Source organism: Gadus morhua, chromosome 4 (assembly GCF_902167405.1).
Source record: "Gadus morhua chromosome 4, gadMor3.0, whole genome shotgun sequence".
Lineage (NCBI taxonomy): Eukaryota > Metazoa > Chordata > Actinopteri > Gadiformes > Gadidae > Gadus > Gadus morhua.
In genome coordinates, this window is record NC_044051.1 from 6,649,344 (window position 1) to 6,676,290 (window position 26,947).

At 48.3% G+C, this 26,947-nt stretch overlaps 3 protein-coding genes across 3 annotated transcripts; 1 reads left to right on the forward strand and 2 right to left on the reverse strand.

Moving 5' to 3' along the window:
• Positions 1 to 2,879: 2,879 nt before the first annotated feature.
• LOC115542864 (tetraspanin-33) lies at positions 2,880 to 11,370 on the reverse strand. The gene is made up of 8 exons (XM_030355338.1): positions 11,043 to 11,370; positions 7,868 to 7,925; positions 6,643 to 6,770; positions 5,956 to 6,030; positions 5,752 to 5,847; positions 5,442 to 5,570; positions 4,265 to 4,426; positions 2,880 to 3,618 (listed from the first exon to the last, which is right to left on the reverse strand). The coding sequence occupies exons 1-8, from the start codon at positions 11,136 to 11,138 to the stop codon at positions 3,517 to 3,519; spliced, it is 846 nt and encodes a 281-aa protein (XP_030211198.1). The 5' UTR covers positions 11,139 to 11,370; the 3' UTR covers positions 2,880 to 3,516.
• Positions 11,371 to 13,386: 2,016 nt separating this feature from the next.
• LOC115542837 (zinc finger protein 768) lies at positions 13,387 to 19,971 on the forward strand. The gene is made up of 8 exons (XM_030355294.1): positions 13,387 to 13,529; positions 14,310 to 14,515; positions 15,184 to 15,294; positions 15,881 to 15,976; positions 16,686 to 16,796; positions 17,278 to 17,395; positions 17,671 to 17,865; positions 18,121 to 19,971. The coding sequence occupies exons 1-8, from the start codon at positions 13,502 to 13,504 to the stop codon at positions 19,332 to 19,334; spliced, it is 2,079 nt and encodes a 692-aa protein (XP_030211154.1). The 5' UTR covers positions 13,387 to 13,501; the 3' UTR covers positions 19,335 to 19,971.
• LOC115542852 (uncharacterized) lies at positions 19,781 to 26,640 on the reverse strand. Its single transcript, XM_030355321.1, has 8 exons — positions 26,562 to 26,640; positions 24,844 to 25,145; positions 24,564 to 24,726; positions 24,069 to 24,170; positions 23,544 to 23,739; positions 22,644 to 22,758; positions 21,792 to 21,966; positions 19,781 to 21,031 (listed from the first exon to the last, which is right to left on the reverse strand). Exons 1-8 carry the CDS (start codon positions 26,604 to 26,606, stop codon positions 20,819 to 20,821), a joined length of 1,311 nt encoding a protein of 436 aa, XP_030211181.1. The 5' UTR covers positions 26,607 to 26,640; the 3' UTR covers positions 19,781 to 20,818.
• Between the last annotated feature and the right edge of the window lie 307 nt (positions 26,641 to 26,947).

The window sequence follows — 26,947 nt, forward strand, 5'->3', positions numbered from 1 at the left end:
ACGTCTTCTTCGATCTCCAGATGTAATCCCAGATTTGATCCCAGGTCCCGCATTGTAAATAACTATTATCACGGATTCTTCGGAGCTCTGACGCGGTATCCAACTCTTCTTTTCTCACCCAAAGATCCTCGGAAACGGATTCATGGTCGGAGCCCGAGTATGTTCAACAGAAACACTACATTAAACATCAAACCCAAAAATAAACGGTCGCTTTACGCAGTAATTCCACCGTTTGGAAGTTGTTTCTTTCCCTGCGCGTAAAAAGAAATCAGGCCGAGAAAAGTTGGAGGTTCGCCCTCCCCCACGTCGAAGGAGCGGACTGGAAAAGCTCAGACTGGGTGTAATATGACCCCCGCACCACCACCCACTTCCCAGCAGTACAAACTTTCCAGGAGGAATCCGAGCGATCCCGCATCGCTGCGGGGCTCCAGAGTCCAGACGCGCTGTTCGAGATGCGCGATAAAGTTTGGATTGAAGAGCGTTTCAAACAAAGTAGTATTGTGTCTCAGCCTGGTTGAGTGTCTGTCCGGTGCCCCACTGGTATGTTGGCCTACTGGTGGTGGTGGTGGGGGTGGTGGTGAGGGGGGGAGAGGGATCCATCCCATCCCCCTCTCCGGGGGAAGAATGTGTGAATACCAAAACAATATCTAAGCCCACAGTTCAGGACCAGAAGGAAACTCACCTCACATTATTTCACTTCTGATATGTGCGCCGGGATGGGGATGAGAGGGATGCATTTAATCGTATTAATGATGTGCACAATGACCGAGTCACTATAGTCTGTTTCAAATCACTATACTTCTAGTCTACATTATTGGAGTAAGGCCAGTAGTCGATTTATTCTTTTTCATACGGCCCAGAAGTCTCGAAAAAAATATGTAAAAGTTGATTACGGGTATACAGGCCTAAAAAAAAAAAGATTCACATTAAAAGTATAAATGACTTATGTGTCCTTTGGACGTTGAAAATAGCTGTTACTTTAAGGCTAAACGGTAAGCCTCTATTTTTTGTGAAGGTAAATCTATGTCTGAGCTCCCAAAATGTGTTCATGTTGTCATTTCATCCTCTCATTCTCTCTGCAGACCCGGTGTCGCTGTGGATGGCCGTGTTATTGTGACAGCGCACTTGGAAGTGTATCAGTTAGGCTGAGCACAACGCTCTGCTTCTCCTGTGTGTGTGTGTGTGTGTGTGTGTGTGTGTGTGTGTGTGTGTGTGTGTGTGTGTGTGTGTGTGTGTGTGTGTGTGTGTGTGTGTGTGTGTGTGTGTGTGTGTGTGTGTGTGTGTGTGTGTGTGGTGAGTCAGGACCACACACAGAGCAGCGCCTAGCGGCTCCCTCACTGAAGCCCAGACAAACTACTCTCACTCTCTCCCCCCCCCCCCCCCCCACCCACCCACTCCCTTACTCCAACCCTCTCTCTCTGGAACACACACACACACACACACACGGTCGTACAATCACTCACAAACAAACACACACACGGCCGCACACTCACTCAGACACAAACACACACACGTATGTACACACACACACACACACGGTCATACACTCACTTACACACACACACACACACACACATTTGGTCGTATGCTCACTCATACACACACACACACACACACACACACACACACACACACACACACACACACACACACACACACACACACACACACGGTCGTACACTCACTCACACAAAGGTTGTACACACACACACACACACACACGGTCGTACGACACTCACACACACACACACACACACACACACACACACACACACACATGGTCGTGCACTCACTCACTCACACACACACACACACACACACACACACACAACACACACAAAGAGCAGTAAATAATGGTTTGTAATTTTCATTCCATAATAGTTGGCACAATGAAAAATAGATCGTCATCTCTTGTCTATCAACAATGAGGACCGCTGGACTCCACACCCCAACCGGCCGAAGGTCCTCAGCGAAGCCCATTCGTTCTCACGTCGGGATTTCGCGGACGCTGCAGAAACGTTATCGATGTTCCGACCGGCGACTCAGATACGATCTCTGCTCCAGAACCCAGAACGATCCTCCTGAAAGACGCTGAAGTCCTGAAGTTCATAGTGTCATGTTTCAGTGTGTGTGTGTGTGTGTGTGTGTGTGTGTGTGTGTGTGTGTGTGTGTGTGTGTGTGTGTGTGTGTGTGTGTGTGTGTGTGTGTGTGTGTGTGTGTGTGTGTGTGTGTGTTCTTCAGACCCTCATCTTTAATGTTGAGGCGATGGTTGTATCATTTCCTAAAATTGCTCAAGTATTTATTCATTTCAAGAAAGGTAGGTTTGCTTCAAAGTTGACCCTTACTGCCCAAAGCATATTTGTATTGTGTATGTTTTAATTACAATAAAGATCTGTCATTTAGCAGTTTATTCTCTGTTACGGTTATGCTTTAAAAAAACTATTTTCAAATAGAGCCTTATTTAATCTCCCATTAATCTGTAATATGATCTATGACATGCAAATTAATGAGGAGGGTCAACGGGAACATTAATCTACATTAATCTCCATGATAAATCTAATTGTCAAACACAACAAAATCCTAAATAATGAACACAAAGTGTAGAGTGAACCTCAGCAAATAATCGTGTAACAAGAGTTGTCTCATCCTACCAGTGTGTTCCGTGCTGGAACCGAACCTGCCACCAGGAGGCGGGCTAGTTCCAGGAGCCTGAACATGCGGAGAGAGGGAATACTGGGGGCACAATGAAGTACTTTTTAAAGCCCTCGTTCTCATTAATCAGCCAGCAGATTTAAAACTAAAACTAGGCCAGTGTTTTCTGGGAGCAAAACTAATTCAATATCTACTTTTCAATTTGTAAAAAACTGGAACAGAGAAAATCCTTTGCTTCAGTCATAAGTGAAAAAGTTTAATGATTAGATGCATCGTTGGTGTAACATTTAAATATAAAAACGATTAATATTAAAATGAATCTTAATACAGTCAGTTTTTTCAGGGATCTCCTTAATGTCTTCCAATGCGTTGTGAAAGCTCAGAGGACAGAATAAACCACCCGATCTGCCTTAAAAGTAATGTGCATTACAAAAATAGCTTTTAAAAAAATACAACCAAATGTCTATCCCTTGTAATAACACATAATGTCTCACTATCATTTGCATTACACCTAAATGTATAGTTACAGATATGCATTTATCTAGCGGGGATCATGGAGTCTTTTGGAAGACAAAATAAGGCTGGAAATGAGTCGAGGTCTGAAAAATAGCGATTTAAGTCAAGTCCCGTTTTCATCCACCAGGGGGCAAAGCAAGACCAGCCAGACGCTTCGTGTAAACACTGTTTCTGTTCAGTCACGTTCCAGTCCCGTCACTTCCTTGGGGAAATTCACCAAAAGTTTCCAATATGTTGCAAGTATACACCAGAAGAAGAGTCATCTCAAACCAGCAAGAGCCCTCATGCTGATCTCGGTTGCTTTTGTTAACTGTTCCTGGTTCTCCTGTCAGGTCCTGGGGGCCGACATCAGCGCCAGGGGTCCGACTGGTGCCTGTGGTTGTAGTTTTGGAGATCTATCTGTTCCCTGATCTGGTTGATCATGATCTGCGACAGCATGATCCCTACCAGCTGTGCAGTAAAGAGACAAGAGGTTCACGTTTCAGACGGTTTCACTTTGGGTACAACAAGAGTTCCTATACTCCTTCCCTGTGTAAATCGACCCCAGGGGGGTCTTTAACGTTGAACCTCAGGGACCAATAAGACCACTTCAGTGACTGACTGACTGACTGACTGACTGACTGACTGACTGAGTCTCTCTCTCTCTCTTGTCCGTAGTGTAGTGTGTAGGTCCTTGTGTAGTGTTGTGTGTGTAGCTCATTGTGTAGTGTGTATAGTGTAGTGTGTAGGTCCTTGTGTAGTGTGTGTAGCTCATTGTGTACTGTGTGGTGTGTATAGTGCAGTGTGTAGGTGCTTGTGTAGCGTAGTGTGTGTAGCTCACTGTGTATTGTACTGTGTGTAGTGTAATGTACTGTGTAGGTCCTTGTGTAGTGTAATATGTAGCCCCTTGTGTAGTGTGTATAGTGTAGTGTGTAGGTCCTTGTGTAGTGTAGTGTGTGTAGCTCATTGTAGTGTGTGTAGTGTGTAGGTGCTTGTGTAGTGTGTGTAGCCCCGTGTGTAGTGTGTGTAGCTCATTGTGTATTGTAGTGTGTATAGTGTAGTGTGTAGCCCCTTGTGTAGTGTGTAGTGTGTATAGTGCAGTGTGTAGCGGCCTCACCTGGGGGATGGCTAGCCCCAGCGCCACGCCCCCCAGGAGGAACAGGTTGCTGTGGATCCAGTCCACCAGCTTGTCGATGCAGCCGTTGGTGTAGATCAACTCCGCCGCCTCCAGGAAGTTCTGCAGCTGGAGGCCGCTGCCACACATGGTGTTGATCACGGCCTGGAGGGAACACACACACACACACACACATCAACACGTGTAGGACTGGAACCAAACTAGCATCTTACTGGGGATAGTGGGGCGAGTGATAAGGGTGCAGGTAGTGGGGGTTTAGAGTCCGTCTCAAGGACTTCAGTCGTTGGGACGCGAACCCGGGTCGATTCGTCATTGGGATACGAACCCTGGTCGTTTAGTCACTGGGACTCAGACTCGGGTCATTTAGTCATTGGGACTCGAACCCATCAATGGGACTCAAACCCAGGTCATTAAGTAATTTAGTCATTGGGACTCAAACCCAGGTCATAGTCATTGGGACTCAAACCCAGGTCCCCTAGTCACTGGGACTCAGACTCGGGTCATTTAGTCATTGGGACTCGAACCCATCAATGGGACTCAAACCCAGGTCATTAAGTAATTTAGTCATTGGGACTCAAACCCAGGTCATAGTCATTGGGACTCAAACCCAGGTCATCTAGTCATTGGGACTCAAACCCAGGTCATCTAGTAATTGGGACTCAAACCCAGGTCATTTAGTCATTGGGATTCGAACCCAGGTCATTTAGTCATTGGGACTCGAACCCTGATCATCAAGTAATTTAGTCATTGGGACACAAACCCAGGTCATTTAGTCATTGGGACTCAAACCCAGGTCATTTATTCATCGGGAGTCGAACCCAGGTCATTTAGTCATCGGACTCGACCCCAGGTCATTTAGTCATTGGGACTCGACCCCAGGTCATTTAGTCATTGGGACTCGACCCCAGGTCATCTAGTCATTGGGACTCGACCCCAGGTCATCTAGTCATTGGGACTCGACCCCAGGTCATCTAGTCATTGGGACTCGACCCCAGGTACTTTAGTCATTGGGACTCGACCCCAGGTCATTTAGTCATTGGGACTCGACCCCAGGTCATCTAGTCATTGGGACTCGACCCCAGGTACTTTAGTCATTGGGACTCTACCCCAGGTCATCTAGTCATTGGGACTCGACCCCAGGTACTTTAGTCCCCCCCACCTCGTCCTTGGAGATGAGGCAGCAGGAGTAGGGTACGGAGCAGCGCTCCCGGCTCCGGTTCTCCGGCGTGCAGTTGAAGTACATGTTGTGCTGCCAGTCTGTGAACGCCGTGCCGCCGCAACAGCCAAACTACACACGGAACAGAACAGACCCAACTGAAAACTTTATTCACTACTCATGTATTACACCTTCCTAGTTCACAAAGCTTTGATGGATTAAACAGCTGCAGTGAAAAGCTAACATAGTGCGGCTCTAAATTCTATATAATTAAAGTTTTTTTGTGGTGGAAAAGTGCAATCCAGTGGCTCACCTCTCTCTGACCGTAGTCAATGAGATTCTGGAGATCCAGGTCATCCCTGTAGTGGATGACCGCGTCGTTGATGAGCTCCGTCACCTTTGCCCTCGCCTTGGAAAACAACACAAACCAACACTGTAAACAGACCTAACGTGAAGCGTACACCTCTCAGACGTTCCCGACGGTCCCGACGTTCCCGACGGTTCCCGACGGTCCTACCTTATCAGAGAAGATAAACCCCAGGATGCCAGCAGCCAGCTGGAGCAGGAAGATCAGGATGAGGAAGACGCAGAACTGGACGGAAGAGCGTGAGAGGAGAGCGTCAGTGGAGGAACGACAAGGAGTTTCCTACTACACGCGCTGCTCGATTCTGCACGTTCATCTCTGCTGGAGAGTTTTGAGAGGCTTGGTGTTTTACTGTTACAAAATGTTTCTCCGAATATACACACGGTGCATCTGTGATAGATAATTATCCTGTTGCAATGTTTATGTAGAGTTTTGAAGTTCTTTTCTTAATTGAAAGCAACAACCGGGCACTAGATGACAGGGGAAGGGTGTTCCCACCGCGGGCTATAGGCCAGCATTTACCAAAAAAACAAATTTCTCCCAAAGGACCCAAGAATCTGGTTTTGCAATCCACAAAAACATGTTTTCAAGCTGACTTCAAATATTTTACTCGAATAAAATAACTTCTCCTGGGACCAGACCACATTCCCAGTCTTGGAAGAAAGCCTTGATGGTTACTATGTAGTACCAAAGGAAGGCCCTCTTGTGCTATACAGTAACCATCATGCTTCCTCCAGGACTGGGAATGTCCCAGCAGGTTCCTGGTGGCCCAGTAGGTTCCTGGGGGCCCAGCAGGTTCCTGGGGGCCCAGTAGGCTCCGGGGGGCCAGCAGGGACTCACTATCTGCAGGAGGCAGATGTTCTCGCGCAGGGAGCCCACGCAGCCACAGAAGGTGATGAGGAACATCAGCACTCCCACCACCATCAACAGCACGGCCGGGTCCACCGACAGGCTGGCCATGGCCGCCTCTGGGGAGAAGAACGGAGCAGGAGAACAGAGAAGAACGGATGAGAAGAACAGAGCGGAAGAACAGAGCAGAAGAACAGAGAAGAGCGGATGAGAAGAACAGAGCAGAAGAACAGAGAAGAAGAACAGAGAAGAGCGGATGAGAAGAACAGAGCAGTAGAACAGAGCAGAAGAACAGAGCAGAAGAACAGAGAAGAGCGGATGGTCAGAGAACAGAGCAGTAGAACAGAGCAGAAGAACAGAGAAGAACGGATGAGAAGAACAGAGCGGAAGAACAGAGCAGAAGAACAGAGAAGAGCGGATGAGAAGAACAGAGCAGAAGAACAGAGCAGAAGAACAGAGCAGAAGAACAGAGCAGAAGAACAGAGCAGAAGAACAGAGCAGAAGAACAGAGCAGAAGAACAGACAATGAGAACAGAGAAGATCGGATGAGAAGAGCAGACAAGAAGAACAGAGATGATCGGATGAGAAGAACAGACAAGAAGAACAGAGAAAAACAGCAGAGAAGAACAGAGCAGAAGAACAGAGCAGAGCAGAAGATCAGAGCAGAAGAACAGAGCAGAGCAGAAGATCAGAGCAGAAGAACAGAGCAGAAGAACAGACATGAGGATGACTGATGCTTGACACTGATACCCATTTGGACAGGGAAACATTCTTGATATTATCATCAAGATCTTTTGTTTACCGGCTCATCTCTGACTAATCAGGGCATCTCTTCCCTGATTGGCCGGAGAATCCATCACATCTGTCTATCACTTGAATGCAATGTTTCTGATTGGAGGAGGAAGGTAGGGAGTAGGAGGCGGCGCTCTGTTTACAACGCTCCACTCTCACCTACACCCCCTTAATATGTATTTAGGTAAATTGTACTTAGTTTTATCAAAGCCAGGACTCAGAGAGATGATACTAGGCTGTTAGTCAGTCAGCCATCGTGTCTGAGCTTGTCAGAGTGACACATTATGTGTGTTTTGTAGTCTAACATTATCCTCTACATTAATCATCAATGGATTCAAGCCTTTCCCCTGTGGAGCATCAGGAGCATCTGAGGTGACGCTAAACACTAGTGACGATGTGACTCCGTCTGAAGAGGAGGTGTTACCTGCATGCTTGGACACACGGGCGTACACCCCAATGGCCACCATCACCAGGGCGATGACCTGAAGACAGCCATTGAGAAGAAAAAGGTTTTAATGTATCAATTAATTGAAAAAAAAAAAAATGAATGAAAAAAAAATACATCCCCAATGCAAACTTTTGTTAGCTTTATTCTACAGTGGCCATGAGTCGAAGCAAGAGCTCTGGTGGAGCACTAAAGGAAAAGCTTGCTTGACTGTCTGCCGCCCTTCTTGACCGTGGGACACACAAGGGCTCAGGAGCGGGTTGACTAGTAACTGAAAGGTTGCTAGTTCGATCCCCGGCTCCACCTAGCCGTGTCGAGGTGTCCCTCAGCAAGACACCTCACCCGGACTGCTCCCGACGAGTTGGCTGTCGACTTGCATAGCTGACTCCGCCGTCGGTGTGTGAATGTGTGTATGAATGGGTGAATGTGAGGCAGTATTGTACAGCGCTTTGAGTGGCCACTGGTTAGGAAAGCGCGATATAAATGCAGTCCATTTACAAAGGAGCTAATGGGTCCTCAACCTCAACTCAAACAGACCCCGCCTAAGCTAGACACACGTCACGCGTTCTCCATCACGGTCAATCCACCATTTAATTCACAAACATTGACCTACTGTGTCTGACCGAGCTGCTCTTTTAGAGGTGGGGAACCTTGATCATCTGTTTGTGTGTTCCTACTCGTCCAGGGAGGGGCAGGCCTATCAGAACGCCTCATCTCATCTGAGGGTTTTGATCGGCCCTAATGACTCAGTATTTGAAAACAAAGAACAACTTTGGGTAGAGTGTGTTGCCACCTTAACTACGCGAAGTATGTCTTCCTGGCGTCTTATAAGAAACATATTTATATGACACACAGACAGACACAGAGAACTGGAACTAAACTCAGCCCCGGCGAGATGTCTCAGCGTGCCTTTAACGCGCGCCAATGTGGCCGTGTACGTGGTGCGTGTGTTGTCAAATCAACCAGGAAGCGGTCTAGGACCGTGCAAAGGAAGTCTGTGATTAAGAACGTATTTTGACCCTGAGGGATCGCAATGGAAATAAGTCTTCAAGCTTTATTGTGTCATCCCTGATAACTTATGTATTTTAATGAATGACACAGAGTGCTGTTCATAGTTTAGATCAAAATGGCCAAATAAAATGAATCAATCAGACTTGACTTGTAGCTGTCGGCAGGCCGGCTACTGAATCCCCAGACTAGAGTTTTCCCTCGGCCAAGCTCCCCCACCCAGAGGAGGGCAGAATTTCTAGAGTCCCCACCGAACAATGCGGAGCCGCATGGGAAGTGCTTTATGCTCGCCACACATATCCAGTTACCACGCACACACACGCACACGCACACGCACACACACACACACACACACACACACACACACACACACACACACACACACACACACATTTTCAGGAGGGGGGGGGGGGGCTTATAAATATACTTAATGCAATGACATGTGCCAAAGAAAGGCGATTAAAACCTTGCAGGAACACGCTTCAATTTGAACAAACACAGAAGAGAAACACCCATACACGTTCACGGCCACTATTTCTATCAGCAAACTCCCGGGCAGCCGGTTAGCCTCAGGTCTGGGAAGGTCTGCCAGCATCTGTCAGAATACAGCAGCCGCGGGCGACGAGAAGAGACCCATTCCATCGCTGACATCCCGTCAGGTTTATACATGACGGGAATGAGGAACACACACTCTTGACACGCCACAAGCTGCAGCGATCACCCTACTGACGGGCCAACGACTTGAGCCCGTCCACAGTAGAGAACCGTTCATTCGTATCTGGCCCCTCAGAGCCAAACGGCTTGTTAAACAGCGCTCAGGGAGGAATCAATATCGCTCTGGATGAAAAGCTGATAATGAATCCATTATGACCCAATAAAAGTGACCGCGATAGTGGGTGGGTCAGTGATAGAAAGCATCAAAGATTCATGCTCTACCGTTTACAACACTGATCAAACACTTACATATCCATGCATCCATGAATGAATTAATAATATCTTGCAGAGTGAGAGGGGGCTGACCTCCTAGCCTCACTTCCTGGGTAGGTCAGGGACTAGAATCTGAAGGAGTGATCCAGAATGAACGGCTAGTCGCTTTATGTCGTCCCAGCATACACGACAAGCACTGGTATGAACCCATTGGAGTTTGAGAAGTTACTATGAAACTCCTAACATTGCACGGTGACATGGGTATAGTATAGTGACACGAGGATGGTTTCATGAGGATGGTCGTCCACAACGAAACAGTTCCCTCACGTTCAGAAGTCCTTTGTTCGTTTTCGGTTTCAGTTTCCTGACAACACAACTCCCCTGCATTCACTGGCTTCTTATTATACATAAATCTGAACACATAACCACACTCGGCATCCTCTTAAAAGCTTACAGGGTCGGCAATCACCTCAGAATATGAGCGCTTTGCTTCACATCGCATGTGACTGGGGGGCAGGCAGCGACATATTGTGACCCTGGCATAACTCTGCAGTAACACTTTAACCATTCTGCGTCTCTGTGTGTGTGTGTGTGTGTGTGTGTGTGTGTGTGTGTGTGTGTGTGTGTGTGTGTGTGTGTGTGTGTGTGTGTGTGTGTGTGTGTGTGTGTGTGTGTGTGTGTGTGTGTGTGTGTGTGTGTGTGTGTGTGTACGGGCCATGTATGTGTTAGTGTGTGAGTGAATGTACGACCATGTGTGTGTGTGTGTGTGTGTGTGTGTGTGTGTGTGTGTGTGTGTGTGTGTGTGTGTGTGTGTGTGTGTGTGTGTGTGTGTGTTCCAGAGAGAGAAGGAGGGAGGGAGTAAGGGGGTGGGTAGGGAGGGGTGGGGGGGGGGGGGGGGGGGGGGGGGGGGGGGGGGGGGGGGGGGGGGAGAGATTGTGTTTGTTGTTTAAACTTAAACTTGTCTCAACATGACACAAAACACAATTCACAGTGCACATGGGTGAGGTTTTTTGAGGATATAGGAGGTGAAAGTCTCAGCCATCTCAGCCACCCGAGCCCCCCCACTCTTCGTCTACATTGCTGGGATTGTACGCACGCACGTCACGCACATACACGCACCAGTGCAGTTAGAAATGACTCGGGAGCAAACACGTAGAGAGTAGATGATTAATAGACATGGATACACATCCTCCCAGTCCACCTAATGACCACTACTCACCCAAAAGATCATGTTGAACAGAAAGAGCGTGTACTTCACAACTCGGCTGACGTACGAGAAGTCCCCGTCGGTTGCGCCCCTGCGCCTGTTCGCCATGACGGATGATCACCCCGATCTTCAGGACCAAGGAGATGAGGACTTCACTACTTTACACCATTCCGTAACGCGAAGTGTTGACCCGAAGAGTGGCTGCCCTAAAACCACAGCTTCAGACTGTCGGGCATGTTTAGGTAACCGAGCGCACTGATTGCTTGTTCCTCTTTCGAACACTTAATCGGGAACCTTCGCTACCTGGTCCGGGGCGTGGGCAGTGGGCGTATCCAGGGGCGTGGCCTGCTTCTCACCTGGGCCGCGTTCCAATAAGTAACGTTATTATGGAAAGCTGATCAAAATAATAATAATAAAAACTGAAAACCGTTATCTAGCCTCACATCCTCTCTGGATGAGAGCAGAACAAATTCCTGACTCTGGACGTTTTTATGTATATTTCTTTATTTCCCTCATTTTATCTGACTTTTTCCTTTTGACTTTTTTCTTTCTATTCATATAACTTAAATAGCATTTTCACACATACATATGCATATATTTGTAATAGCTAGTATAAACTCAGATATTTTGATATTTGTATCTGTTAAAAGCTTTTATCCTGTTTCTTGATGCTGTCTTGAACCCCTGCGGTTTGCCTTTGCAGAGCAGTATATTATATTGGATATTGTTACGATGCATTTTATTATCTAGTCTCATTAAACAATGATTGACATAATACAATGCTTTCTTTTAAAGTTTACAGTGTCCTTTGGATCATAACATATTTTTTATTTTATTTCAGTGATTGTACTGCACTACCAAATGTTGTCCAACAGGTGTCACCGACGAGACTCGAATCCAATGAGTCGCGCTTAGAGAAACAAAACATCAGATACAAGCAAGCCTATAGACCAGTGCTTAATTTGAGGGGGAGCAAGGGGGAGCGCGCTCCGGAAGCTCCGACGTGCGCTCCGCCAGCTCCGCCACGAGGAGTATAAAAAAAAATGCGCTGCGTAGCGGTAATCAATGAAGTACGACATAACATTGCGTGGGGAATAGGTACTTTGGCGCCCCGTGCTGCAGGCGTACACCCGTGTATAGATGGAATGAAACTCTCACTGAAGTCCGTAGGTTGACGATACGGACCCCCCCCCCCCCCCCCCCCCCGTCAACAATTGCTACGGACCCCCCCGTCAACAATTGCTACGGACCCCCCCCCCCCCCCGTTCTCAGCGCTCCGGGAGCTCCCACTGGACAAATTAAGCACTGCTATAGACCAATAGCGTTAACATCCAATGTAGGTAAGCTAATGGAAAGATTGGTCAATGGGAGGATAATGCGCTTCATGGAAGAAAAGGGATTGATGACTAGTTATCAGAGTGGTTTTAGGAAAGGGAGGAGCACTACAGATTCAATAATATGTTTAGAGGATGAGATAAGGAAGGCTCAGGTTAAAAAAGAGACTGTGAGATTTTTTGCATGTTTTTACTATTGAGCTATATGCTATTTTAATGGCAATAAAGTGGACTGAGCAACTTGTAAATCAAAAGGTATTGATTTGTAGTGATTCTGTTTCAGCCATCACTAGTATTGGGGTAGGGACAGCGAAGAGCCATCAGGATCTTATGAGATCCTGATGGCAATTAGAAGTTTGTCTGTGAGAGGAGTGGTGATCCCTCTGATGTGGGTCCCAGCCCATACAGGAATCTCAGGAAATGAGAAAGCTGATAAATTAGCTAAAGGAGCTGTAAAGAAGGAAAATGTGGAAGTAACATTACATCTGTCTAAGGCTGAGGAGAAATGTCTTGTGTGGAGGGGGATCATGGCCCTGTGGCAACAATTATGGGAGAGAGAGAGACTAAAGGGAGACATTTATTCTCATTAAATGGAAGAGTGACTGAGTCAACTAAACCTTGTGGGATGAGAAGGAAAGAACAGGTTACTATTGCTACAATGAGAATTGGTCACACATTATTGAATAGTACTCTTTTTATCATAGGGAAACATCAAGATGGAATGCGTGATGAATGTCAACAACCCGAGACAGTGCCTCACGTTCTTATACATAGGAGATACAGCAGGGAAAGGAAGGAGTTACTAGAGACATTGAGAGAGTTGGGTCTAGAAGAGATTTCAGTTAAAGGTATTTTAAATTTGGGGTCAAGTGGGAGGGGAAGGTGTTGTTTTTTAAAGTATTTATCAGACACTGGTCTGATTAAAAGAATATGAAGATATGACTTAAATGAACCTGAAGGTGGCAGCAATGCAACAATTTGGATGCCCGCTGCAATAAAAACCCACTGAAGAAGAAGAAGAAGAAGAAACAAAACATCCGGTTTACCCGGAAGTAAGTTTCCCACCGTAGAACTAGGTGGACATCAGTCTGTTAAACTGTCTGCTAGTCTATCTCGCGGTTACCGGAGGCTGGAGAAATGATGGAGACGGGTTCGAGCAGCCACGGTGAGTAGCGGGACGGACCCCGTGGTCTTGCTGAAGTGGTTAATGAGGATGGTGAGGAAGATTAAAGGGCTGAGGGGATGTGGGTAGGGGACTTTCAGGGGTGAGGGTCCCCAATCGTCTTCTTTACAGCAAGCGATGAAGAGGACGTGTGCAGTACGCCCTCTTAGTTCCTCTTTAGAGAGCCTTGTTCATGAACACATGAGCCGTCATGAACGTGCACTCGCTTGTTTTAGAATGTCTTAATTTCCCCTCGGGGATGAATGAGGTCTCCGTGGGGCTTGTACAACGATGCATTCTGATGTACAGTACAAGCCCTTTGCTATCATGCTTTAATCTTGTTCAGAAGTAAGAAGACAACCAATAAATATCAGTTTTAATAAACGCAAGAAAAGGACTAAACTTTAAAGAACCAGTGCTTACAGTAAGGATGTTCAATAAGTACATCAAGTGCCAGGATGTACAACATACATTAAGTGCGTACAATAACTGAATAAGTGTGTCGATTAAGTGCCAGGACGTACAAAATACAATAAGTGTGTACATTAAGTGCCATGACGTACAACATGTAATAAGTGCGTATATTAAGTGCCAGTACGTACAAAATACAATAAGTGTGTACCTTAAGTGCCAGGACGTACAACATACAACAAGTGTGTACATGAAGTGCCATGACGTACAACATGCAATTAGTGCGTATATTAAGTGCCAGGTCGTACAACACTCACCGACCAAAGCGTTGTGGTAAAGTCTGCTCTGATCCCCCCCCCCCCCCTCCCTCAGGCGCCCCCCCCCTCCCCCTGTCGTCCCTCCGCCTCCTGGTCTCCCCGCTGCGCCTCCTATTGGCCGCCGCCTGGCAGGTGGTCCATCAGCGCCGCGTGCTGTGCTACGACGCGCTGGCCGAGCTCGTGGCCGTCGTCACGGAGACGGTGCCCGAGCTGCTGGCGCCGAGCCAGAGGGCGGAGCTAGTCCTTGGGCTGAGGGCGAGGGTGAGGACCGGTGGTGGGGGCGGGTGCGCTCTACGGCGCCATACGTTAAGGGTGACATGTTATGCCACCGGGCGTGAGTGTGTTTAGCCGCCACAAGCCGTTTTGATAATCGGCCTCTTCTGACATCACAAGTGGGCGTGCCCGGCCCGCCAAGACGTGTGCTGGATAGATGAGCAACGTTTGCTGCGGTCCACTGGGTAGGCTGGTAGACCGATTGATCCAGCACACATCTAGGCGGACACACCCACTTGTGATGTCAGAAGAGGCACATTTCCAAAGCGGCCAGTCACACTCGCACCTGGTGGAATAATACGTCCCCTTTAAGAGTATCTTGTAACATTGTTCTGGTGCTAGTAAATCAGACTTAAAAAGGATATCAACGTCTCCACCTGCGTTCTTGTTATAAGTTATCCTTATATTATGTAACAAACATAATGTTGCTTATATGCCTGATCGTTCACAAAGGAGTTTGTAAACACGCATATCATGAAGCTTCAACAATAAAGCAAGCTAACGATTCGCTTTTTGTTTCTTTAAAATAGCCCTTATTCTGCCGCCCTGTTTGAGCACCACACCATGATTCAGCTGATCCCCGTGCGTGTGAACGTGTTCCCGGTGCAGTGTGTAGCAGTGTGGTCACTCTGTTCCTCCCCCCCTGTCTCCTGCAGCTCATCCTGGAGCTCTGCAAGGCCGACGGGCCGCCCGACCTCGTCAGGATCCAGGCCAACCTGGAGAAGATCCACGCCTGCAGCGCCCAGCTGGGCTCCCTCAACCAGGAGGTAGAACCCCTTAACCCCTTAACCCCTTAACCCCTAAACCCCCTAAACCCCCGAATCCCTAAACGCCTGAACCCCTGAACCCTATGGAGGATAGATCAAGTAGAAACCATCAATACCACGTAGAAACCATCAATACCACGTAGAAACCATCAATACCACGTAGAAACCATCAATACCACGTAGAAACCATCAATACCACGTAGAAACCATCAATAACACGTAGAAACCATCAATACCACGTAGAAACCATCAATACCACGTAGAAACCATCAATACCACGTAGAAACCATCAATACCACGTAGAAACCATCAATAACACGTAGAAACCATCAATAACACGTAGAAACCATCAATACCACGTAGAAACCATCAATACCACAAAGAAACCATCAATAACACGTAGGAACCATCAATAACACGTTTTTCCATACGGGCTGACATTTTGAACTAACGACTATCAGATTATTATATTTTTAATCAGACCGGATAACAACAAATCAAAACACTCACTCCATGACTCTTCAGCATGGTCTCCATCACAGCGGACTCCTGACGTGTTCCTCTTGTCCTGCTCTCCGGTGTGCAGGGCGGGGTGAAGACCCTGGAGGCGTCGGCCATCGCCTTCTCCCAGCTGGTCCTCCGGCTGATCAGCGTCCCCTCGGAGAAGGAGATCTTCCTCAAGGTCAGCGCCACGCTTTGCTTTCATTCATACGAAGAGATGAATGAGATGCTTCATTCCTCAAATTAAGGCGTCAAATACTCACAGAAGACCTCCACTCCCATCGGAGTTTGTTTTTGTGGATGCCAGTGACCTCAGTAAGGGACTGACCTCTGGCCCTGATAAGATGTGAGCCCTGTGACCTCTGGTCCTGATAGGAGGTGTTCCATATGACCCATGACCTCTGGCCCTGATAGGAGGTGTTCCCCGTGACCTCTGGTCCTGATAGGAGGTGTTCCATATGACCCATGACCTCTGGCCCTGATAGGAGGTGTTCCATATGACCTCTGGTCCTGATGGGAGGTGTTCCATATGACCTCTGGTCCTGATAGGAGGTGTTCCATATGACCTCTGGTCCTGATAGGAGGTGTTCCATATGACCCATGACCTCTGGCCCTGATAGGTGTTCCATATGACCTATGACCTCTGGTCCTGATAGGAGGTGTTCCATATGACCCATGACCTCTGGCCCTGATAGGAGGTGTTCCATTTGACCTATGACCTCTGGTCCTGATAGGAGGTGTTACATATGACCTATGACCTCTGGTCCTGATAGGAGGTGTTCCATATGACCCATGACCTCTGGTCCTGATAGGAGGTGTTCCATATGACCTATGACCTCTGACCCTGATAGGAGGTGTTCCATATGACCCATGACCTCTGGTCCTGATAGGAGGTGTTCCCCGTGACGTACGGCCGGGTCTACGACCAGACCCTCAGGCGGCTGCTGGCCGAGTTCCTCTCCAGACTGGAGCAGCTGCTGCCCAACCCCACCCTCACCCAGGTACCAACACCCCCCTCCCCCACACAGGTACCACCAGCCCCCCCCCCCCCGTTATCAATTGATCTCAGACGGGTAATGAAGGAAGAACATATTTTGCTAACCCTTTTTTTATTGTATGACAATGTTTATATGTGAAGCACTTGAGTCTGCCTTGTGTGTGAAAAGTGCTGTATAAATAGTTGCCTTGCCTTAAATACTTCAACTTTAAACTTTAAGAACTCTCCCTGCTCCACCCTCCACCTCCTCGCTCCTCCCTCCTCCTCCTCCCTCCTTCTCCTCCTCCTCCTCCTCCCCCCTTCTCCTCCTCCTGTTCCTCCTCCTCCCTCCTCCTACTCCTCCTCCCCCCCTTCTCCTCCCTCCCCCTCCTCCTTCTCCTCCCTGCTCCTCCTCCCTCCTCCTCCTCCTCCTCCTCCTCTTCCTCCTGCTCCTCCTCCTCCTCCTCCTCCTCCTCCTCCTCTTCCTCCTCCTCCCTGCCCCTCAGACGGCGGCCTGGCTCCCTGACGGCCCCTCCGGACCAGAGTTCAGCCGCTGGCTGCCGGACCCCTCCCCCCTGGAGACGCTGCTGCTGCACCACCGGGGGCTGGGAGCCCTGGGCCACGGTGGGTGGTCCTGACCCGGGCGCTGGGAGGGGGACCTGCTTCTGTCCCCCAAATCTCCCGTTAAAGAACAAGCTTATCTTATCTCATCTTGTAGACCATATTCAGGCTCCACGTTGTCCTTCTAGAACACTCTCTCTTTAAAGCGGAAGATCTCCTGCTCAGCGGGGGTCTTAACTCCTCCCCCTGAATCCTCTTCCCTCCGCCCTTGTCCGGGGGGCGGGGGGGGGGGGGGGTCACAGTGGACGCTGGAGTCTGATCGTGTGATTGACCCTCAGGCCCGCCCCGCTATGAGGAGGTGAACACCATCATGGCCGCGCTGGCACTGCCCCCCCCTGCCCGCGGCCCCCGACCGGAGGAGGGCCAGGACAGCGGGGACGGAGACGGAGACGGGGACGTCCTTTGCGGGGAGGAGGAGTCCCGGGACAGCTCAACGCGACCCAGCCGTAAGGAGCCGCCCACCAAACCGACAGGTGAGACTGGCGGAGAATGTTTAATTAACTTAACGCTCAATGATGTGGGAGTGATTAGAGACACGGTCCTTTACCTAGGAAGCAACGACTGCTCAGCTCACGCCTCCTCTCCTCTCTCCTCCTCTCCTCTCTCCTCCCCATCTCTCCTCTCTCTCCTCTCTCCCCTCCTCCACTACTCTCCTCCTCTCTCCTCCTCTCCTTCTCTCCTCCTCTCCTCTCCTCTCTCTCCTCCTCCCCTCCTCGCCTCCTCCCCAGGCCACAGGCGGTCCCCCCGTCGCCAGCCCGCCTTCAAGATGCTGAAGATCCAACTCCAAAAGATCAGCCCCCCTAACATCCCCCGATTGACCAAACCCCCCATCCCCCCCTCTACAGGACCCCCCACCCCTCCCTCTACAGAACCCCCCATCCCCCCCTCTACAGAACCCCCCATCCCCCCCTCTACAGAACCCCCCATCCCAGAACCGGGGCGTCCCGTCCCCAAGCCCCGGGGGCGCCCCCCAGGCAGGAGGAAGGCCGTGGACGGCGCGACCCGGGAGGGGCCGAGAAAGGAGAACGCCGATAGGGCGGCGGCCACGCCCGCCCCAACGAAGAGGAAGAGGCGGAAAGGCGTTGAGGAGGAAGAGCGGATCGAGGAGGAGGAGGAGGAGGAGAGGGAGGAGGTCGACGAAGCGGAAGAAGGGGCGGAGCAGCCCCCCGCCGACAAGCCCAAGGGGCGAGACCGGCGGTTCCTGAGCGCGCGGCCGGAGAACCCGCCCCACACGGAGGCGGAGACGCGGTGCCCGCGCTGCGGCAAGAGCTTCCTTCGGCCCAACCAGCTGAAGACGCACCTGAAGCTCCACGCGCTGCCCTACCGCTGCCTGCCCTGCGAGAAGGGCTTCGGCAGCAAGTCGGGCTACTACCAGCATCAGCGGCTGCACAGGAAGGGGCGGGCCTTCCCCTGCGGCCACTGCCCGCTCAGCTTCCTGTGCCGCTACTCCCTGCGGCAGCACGAGCGGACGCACACCGAGGGCCCCACCCACCTCTGCCCAGAGTGCGGCAAGCGCTTCAGCAAGGTGAGCATGGTGCGGCACATGCGCATGCACGCCGGCCAGAAGGACTTCCTGTGCCCGGCGTGCGGCAAGAGCTTCCTGTCGTCGGGGGAGCTGCTGCTGCACACGCGCACGCACACGCGCGACACGCCCTACACGTGCACGCTCTGCGGGAAGGGCTTCACCACCAAGAGCCACCTGGTGGTGCACGGCCGCTCGCACTCGGGCGAGAGGCCGTACCCGTGCGCGGTCTGCCCCAAGAGGTTCATCACGGTCAGCTGCCTGAAGAGGCACATGCTGAGCCACGACGGGGTCAAGCCCTTCAGCTGCCCCCGCTGCCCCAAGGAGTTCTCCCAGATCGGGAACCTGAGGAGGCACATGGGCACCCACCCGCCGCCGCCGCCCCCGCCCCCGCACGAGGAGGTGACGGGAGACACGTGAGCACCTGCCATCTCCGTCAGAGCACCCTATGGGAGACCCGTGAGCAACCCCCTGCTCCCGAAAGAGCAGCTTATGGAGACACAAGACCACCCAGTGGGTGCCACCCAGCCATCAACAGCAGGAGAGCCCCCCCCCCCCCCCCCCCTGGAGTCGGACCCCCCCACAGGGTCCACTGATATGCCAATGAGGACACGTGAAGGACTGGGTATCGCTACTGGAATCGAATCACTAAACGTTTCGATTCCGATTCACAAGGTTCGGATTTGACTTAATATCCGATTCGAAATCGATTTGTTCAGGAATATTTCCGTTGCAATAGCAATTTTGCTTGGATATGAACTACATTATCATAGGTCTAATGCTGTACATAGTACAAGGAACCCTCTAACCTGGGGCATTATTAAAAATATGAATGTTTACATTAAGAATTGACCCCAAAGCAGTTACATGAATTTACTTTTTATTAAACATGACCAACAGCCTGACTTATATTATATATTATCTGTATCTGTACAGAAATCAAGTACTGTAACAAGGCATGTAATAAATGGACAGGACATAATCTGAACTGATCAGAGCAGCATCCAGGGATAGATCGAGATCCATGAACAGGTTATTAAATCCTATAGATGATGAACCATGTATACATGTCCAGTGTATTAAAAACAACTTACAATTTTTTACCAAATAATTGAGTTTGTGCCCGAAACAGCCAATGTGCAACAGCGCAATAAATTCCACACGGACCATGTTCCCAGCTGATATGAAAAGTAAAATATGGGATATTATAATAATTCCAGTGTCTCCTATAAACAGATTAATTAAAGATACACTGTGCTCATACACAGTATTTACAATGTGGAGGACGTTTGCAATAGTGAAATCGTTGTTAGCACACCCTCAAATGGCCACTGGTGAGAGTTCACCACATGGTCGATGGAAGTGCTTCAAACCAGGAAGTTAAATTAAACCACGAGACTGAACGGCCGCCGGTCCTCACTGGATGCAGATTGACCGAACAGGCTCTGCAAGGCTCATTTGCATAATGGTAAATGTCCATGGTTATTTTTTACATTTTTTAGGGTGTGGAATAATTTACAAAGAGAGGAGCTGTTTGGGGGTAAGAGAGAGATCGTCGTTTTACGTCGATAAGCATGAATTATATTCATTATGATAAATAATAAACAGTGCTTTTCTTTACCACATAAAACATTCACACATTCATTCACACATTCAAACACCGCGACCCCCGCAGGATTACAACGCGTCCTGGAAAACCTAGATTTTAAAAGCTTGCTTTCCAAACATGGATACATTTATCAAATGTCCTGGAAGAGGCCGGAATTTGCATTGAAAATAATCTGATTGATTTTGCTGTCTTAATTATTTTCTGTCTTGTTGTCATACCAGGTAACAAAGTCATGTCATTTCTAAAATTGGCGTTAGCTGACGTTAACGTTGTATTAGCTAACGTGTAGCTAACGTCAACGTAGTCCTGCCATGGCAGGACTAGGATGGGCTGAGGTTGGAGCGGGGCCAGCGGTGGTGTTGAGGAGACCCATGGAGCTCAGGGCGTGGTTGACCCGCTCCACCAGGGCCCCAGCCACCTTCAGCAGCCCCTCGTCCCGGACCAGCGCCCCCTGCTGGTTGTTCTTCCTGCGCCGGACGTGGTACAGCTGGCCGCGCTCTCGGCCGACCTGGACGGGGTCAACAGGATTCATGCGGTCATGTTAACCCTCGCAAATTGAGTGTTGAAATGTGGAGTCAATTGTGAAGTTTAAGGGCAGGAAGTGTTTTCTTATGATTGGTGTAATTATCGTGGGACCGGCGGGTTTGAAATGTAAAAAATACTCTTGAGAAGTACTCCAGAATATTTCACCTCTGATTTATTAATTTGGTGTACGAATTAATAATACTTGATGCAAGTTATTATAGATAGAACAGGGAAAACGGGACATTAAAGAGACTGCCGGTAAGATTAGAGGGTGTAAAGATGGAGACCAGAAAATAACCGAAGTTCACCGGAACTAAACTCCCTCTCTGCTCCCGCCCTCCCAGCCAATGAAAAGTGTACCCATTTCCGTCGCACATGTGAGAAATGTCTTCCTGGACCAATCGCGGAAGAGATGCCCCGATTGGTCAGAAATGAACAGGGAGCGGTCTGGATTCTAGACCCGAATATGTCTACACACAGTCCTACCTGAATCAGCCGCATCTCTTAATAGGCCTACTAAACCCCTGCACTAAAAATTACTGACATATGAACTGACGTATTTTTTATTATTATAATAACTGACATAATAACTAACATATTTTATTTCCTCGTAAAATGAACGTTAAAAAAATATATATATATTTCGCTTTTACATGGACCACCAGCAGTACCGTCACGGACCACTGGTGGCCCGCGGACCACACTTTGGGAATGACTGCTAGAGTTTATGTCACGACACTTACCCGCTCGGTGCGTCCTCCGTCGATGTGTTCGTGGACGCTGTGAACCTCCATCTGCAGGACGCCACGGGGGTCCAGCACAAGCTTCCCCGTGTTGTAGCCCGACGTGTCTAGCTCCCTCAGAACATGACCCAGGAAGTTGGAGCCAGGAACGTTCCTCCACTCTGGAAAGTCAAACCTGAGGAGGACACAGGAGACAAAAAAATAATTATGCATACATATATATATATATATATATATATATATACATATACACATATATATATATATATATATATATATATATATATATATATATATATATATATATATATATATATATATATATATATATATATATATATATATATATATATATATATATATATATGAATGCAAAATATTACAATATATTCATATGTATATGAATGTAAAATATACATAATAAAAATATATATTATTTATAGGATATTAATTATTAAAAAATAATGTATTTTTATTTCATTTGAATTAATGAATATATTTAAAATATAAACCACACCTGGTGGTCTAATATGCCCCCTTTAAAATAATCATATCATCATAATAATGATGATATGATTATTATTGATTATTAATCATAATTAATCATAATAATCATAACCAATAAAATAATCATAATTCTCAATTGGTCTCCATTTCTTCTTTCTGTACCTTAGCACTTAGAAGCAGTTGCTTTGCTTATTTTGTGATTTTTTTAACCTAAATTAATCTTGCACTTTCTGGGGTATATATTCATTGTTGAATGCACTTACTGTCAGTGACTTTGGACCAAAGTGTCGACTAAATAAATGTATTGGAATGAAACCTGCCGTATCTTCAGGCGGAAGGGCGTACCTGCTGTTCTCCTCCTTTTCTTCGTAAGGGAAAACGTTGTTGGGGAAGTAGAAGTTGACCTTCTCTCCGTGGGCTTTTTCTAGGTCACTGATCAGCGTTTGGAAAGACACATTGCCTGTCAACAGATTGGCACCATCAGTGGCCTGGGATGAACACCGAAAGACACAGCGGTCGTCCACATAGCTTAACGACGTTAAAAGATGATGAGAAAACCGCATTCACAGCGAAGAGAGCATGCACTTAATTATCTTATCTGATTGGCCAGAGTCTTTTTTAACAACAAGAAACCGTGCCCATATTTGGTGATCAACTGCTCAACGATGCTCACCGGCTTCCGCAAAAGACTCAAGACTCACTTGTTCACCTAGGCACTCCATAGCCTCCCCCCTTACGCCTCGTTTCCACATACGTACATTCTCGTATGCGATCCAACCGTCTCCGACCGAAAGTCCATTCATTCCTATGTGATTCTCCGTAATGTCCGTTTTTCCTCCGAGACTCCTCCCCTCCGTAAAATTTCTGTCCGGTATGTCCGTAATATACGTTCAAAAATTTTTACTTTCGCCATCGTTTTACAGAGATACCATATTAAAGTTTTTATGTTTTTCACAAAACATGCAAGTAACTGGCAGGCCAAACTCCTCACCGATCGCTTTCCAAGCCTGGTTGGTTTTGTTTTTATCTCTGTATATGTCGATCTTCATGTTCCAAAGTACCGGTCTCCTATAAACTGCCATTATCATACGCTCCCCCATCTTTTGTCCTTAAATAAATCTATGTCCGTACGTAAAACACTAGCGACTCCTTCCGTAAATTTACGGAAGCACGGATACGAAAAACATACGTGTGTGGAAACGAGGCGTTACCCCCAAAAATCCGAAAAGTACAATTGTGCCATACCTGCGGGCAGTATGACCTCGTCGGCGTCGTGCATGAGGACGTAGCGGGACTGGTACATGCTCCTGTACAGACAGTCGTTGCTGGAGGGGATCTGGCCGTAGTAGTGGATCTGACCCGGCCCCAGCGACGGCGTCCAGCTGGAGGAAGGCTTCAGGAAGGCGTCGATTGGCCAGGGCCGCACCTGCAGGAAGCCCGTCTGGGGGGAGAGGGCCGAAACAATGTACGTTTACATTCACATTTACATTTAGGGCATTTGCGGACGCTTTTATCCAAAGCGACTTGCATAAGTATTGTCAGAAGATAAATAAACAAATATATCGCTGTCGGAACAGTAAGGATGTTCATAGAAACAAGTGCCAGGCACTAACAATCGCTAGGTTAACCCCTTCCCGTCTACGAAAAAGGTAGCTAGGATAAGACGCTAAGCAATTTTAATAACTATGCGATAAGTGCTTACATTATGTGCCAAGACGCACGACATACAATAAGCGCCAAAAATGTTAGCGGGTTAGCTTCTTAGCGCACCTTGCGGGAGTAGTAATCAAGCACCGTATCCATGGTAGCGGAGCAGCTGGTCTTGTAGACGATGACTCTTTGGATCCCTAGCAGTCGGTAGAGCTCCATTGCCTGCATAGCCACAGTTTCCATTAAATTCCAGTGATATGTGTACATTTTCGTCGCTCACAGCTTTAAACTCGATGCTGAATCCACGTTTGTGTATCATGTGACCAGGGCTGTGAGCTAACTGGTTTCTGTCGTGTCTAAAAGCTGTCATCACTGGGATGTCTCTGGATCCATGCTGTAGGGGGGAGAGTCCCAACAGATACCGGTCATCATAACGGTTCAGATACCAAGATGGAAGTTATGGGGACCCATGTTATTCCACTGGAGTGGTGACCTGGACACACTGAGACTGGTGACCTGTGACCTTGACACACTGAGACTGGTGACCTGGACACAATGAGACTGGTGACCTCTGAAACTGGTGACCTTTGACCTGGACAAACTGAGACTGGTGACCTGGACAAACTGCAGCACGTTGTCGTAGCTGTTGAACATGTTGGCGATGCACAGAGTGAAGCGGAGTGGGAGCCGGGGCCGCTCCACGGAGGCCCGGTTCAGGACGGGCAGCAGGGTGAAGTTGGTGAAGTCCACGCTGTCTCCGGACAACAGCCCAACGAACCTGGGAGACATCCAGCCAATCAGAGAGCAGCTGCCCTCAATATTAGTCAAATGTGTTTCGAATGTCACCGTAGGCTCCATTGGCGACAGTGAAATAAACATTCTTGGATTGCCCTACCTGGGCTCGCAGCCGGGTGGGATCAGGCACAGGAAGTCTCCCGTCCCGTATGGGAAGAAATAGTTGGATCGGTGGGTGGTGCGCTGGGCCGTGGCCGTCGCCATCTCGCCGTCCCCTTGGCAACAGAACACACAGCTGCTCCGCAGGGAGCGCTCCTCGCCGGGCACGATGGCCAGCAGGCGGACGCTCGCCGCGGGCGTGCGGTGCTCGCGGAAGGCGTTGATGAGCAGGGTCCTGGAGCCGGGGACCCGGGTGAAGGTCTCAGAGTCGGAGCGCACGCTGCAGCCGCAGGCCTCACGCTTCTGTTAGTGCAGCAGGCGAGAGAAGGGGTTAGTAAAGGGGAGGTTGTTACTTCCTGTTTACTCCGGAGACCTGTGCTGTGTCTGAAATCGCGCACTTCTACACTTTTACTTACTTTTTTGAGTGCACAAAACGCAGTGCACTGGAAGTACCTCAGTGGCGCACTCAAAACGATCTAAAACATGAGTGTGGACCGATGGAAACTTTCCACCCTCAACGGCCGCCATCTTGTCTACTTAGCGGAGGGGGCGGGAACTTCAAATGTTTTAGAGTTGATTAGTACTATACAGTGCTAAAATAAAAACAGATAAAATTGATAGAAATTGATTGATGGTAATGCAATTGATAGCTTTTAAGATGGCGAATTATTATTATTATTATATTATATTATTATTGAAAAAATACCACAGAAGAAGAACGTCAAACTGCAAACTAATTTCCGGTAGGTGGGCGTAGGCTGTTTTGACAGTGCACTGTAGAAATGGGAGCACTGCGCCTACAAGTTAGGGTGCACTCACACTAGGCCATCTGGCCGTGGCCGTTTTCACACCTAACCGTGCTCAAATCTGCCAGTGTGAGTGTGGCCAGTCTGGCTAGGCCAGGCCAATTTGGCCACTTTGGAGAGGCCGTTTCCTCTGTGTTAACGCGTATTCTGTCCCCAATGGCCTTCCGTACGTTTTGACCATCTAATGAGGGTCAAATTTCCGATAACATTTTCCCTACTGATACCGATCCCTGAACTTGAGCATCGGCCGATACCGAGTATGCACCAATACGGCATCTAGCATTGTAACTACTAATGGCACTTGTTATTTTTGAAGGCTTCTCTTACGATGACGGCAATGTATAGTCTGTTCACTTACTGCCGACAATTATTTTTTTCAGAATATTTACATTCACATTTAGGGCATTTAGCAGATGCTTTTATCCAAAGCGACTTACAATAAGTACATTTGTCATAAGAAGTGCAACAATATATCGCTATATCGGTACAGAAAGGATGTTCATAGAACCAAGTGCAAGTACAACAATCGCTAGGCTAACCAATTCCTTGTGTTACAGCAATGATAGCAGCTACTGCAGTTGCTACACAGTTAAATACTATAATGCAATAAAATACAACACAATACAATACAGTGTACAATGGTGGCCAGAAGGGGGAGGGTGGCTATGCAGAGTCGAGGTGGACTCTGAACATGTGAGTCTTGATTCTTTTTCGGAACTAGCTCATTTACATTTATAATCTATGATTAGAATAATGCATTTGTATTATTGTAGTTAAGCGGGAGCATCCATGTGTTTCCGATTTGTTAGCTCGAACGCATGTTGGTTAGAGATGGAGCGTTTCCCATTCCGACTTTTCACCTCTGACCTTCCGACCAATCGGAGCAACTCTATTCAAAACGTTCCGAACTCACCAGCCGGTTAGCCCGCTCCGGCTGCAGGAGACTGATCATCACCATTACGATCGAGTAAAGCAGAAGAGTAAGAACCAGGAAGGACCATTTCCCTCGTCGCCATGATGACATGCTGTACGGGATAGCAGGAACAAACACAACGCTCGTTACACAACGCTCATCAAATCGCGCTTAAAGGTTGGGTACGGAATTCGCTTTTTTGGCCATTTTGCAAAATTACTTGAAATCCTTATCATAACCCGCTTACAGCCACTGAGTTAGAACTACTGACATGAAAATTAAACAAGTCAATCATCTGTGGAACGGGCAGGGCAACGAGGTGGCAATCATTTGGATTGCCACCTCGTTGCATTGGACAGTTTATTTAAGTACGTCAATCAACGGTC

Coding starts and splice junctions, on each gene's coding strand:
- LOC115542864 (XM_030355338.1), bottom strand. CDS start 11,138: ATGGCGAACAGGCGCAGGGGCGCAACCGACGGGGACTTCTCGTACGTC. Junction 5,848..5,955: donor GGTTTATCTTCTCTGATAAG/GTAGGACCGTCG, acceptor TTGTTTTCCAAG/GCGAGGGCAAAGGTGACGGA. Junction 4,427..5,441: donor GCCTCATCTCCAAGGACGAG/GTGGGGGGGACT, acceptor TGTTCCCTCCAG/GCCGTGATCAACACCATGTG.
- LOC115542837 (XM_030355294.1), top strand. CDS start 13,502: ATGATGGAGACGGGTTCGAGCAGCCACG. Junction 15,977..16,685: donor AGAAGGAGATCTTCCTCAAG/GTCAGCGCCACG, acceptor TGGTCCTGATAG/GAGGTGTTCCCCGTGACGTA. Junction 17,866..18,120: donor GCCGCCCACCAAACCGACAG/GTGAGACTGGCG, acceptor CCTCCTCCCCAG/GCCACAGGCGGTCCCCCCGT.
- LOC115542852 (XM_030355321.1), bottom strand. CDS start 26,606: ATGGTGATGATCAGTCTCCTGCAGCCGGAGCGGGCTAACCGGCTG. Junction 23,740..24,068: donor TTGATTACTACTCCCGCAAG/GTGCGCTAAGAA, acceptor CTCTCCCCCCAG/ACGGGCTTCCTGCAGGTGCG. Junction 22,759..23,543: donor CGAGGTCATACTGCCCGCAG/GTATGGCACAAT, acceptor ATCTGTTGACAG/GCAATGTGTCTTTCCAAACG.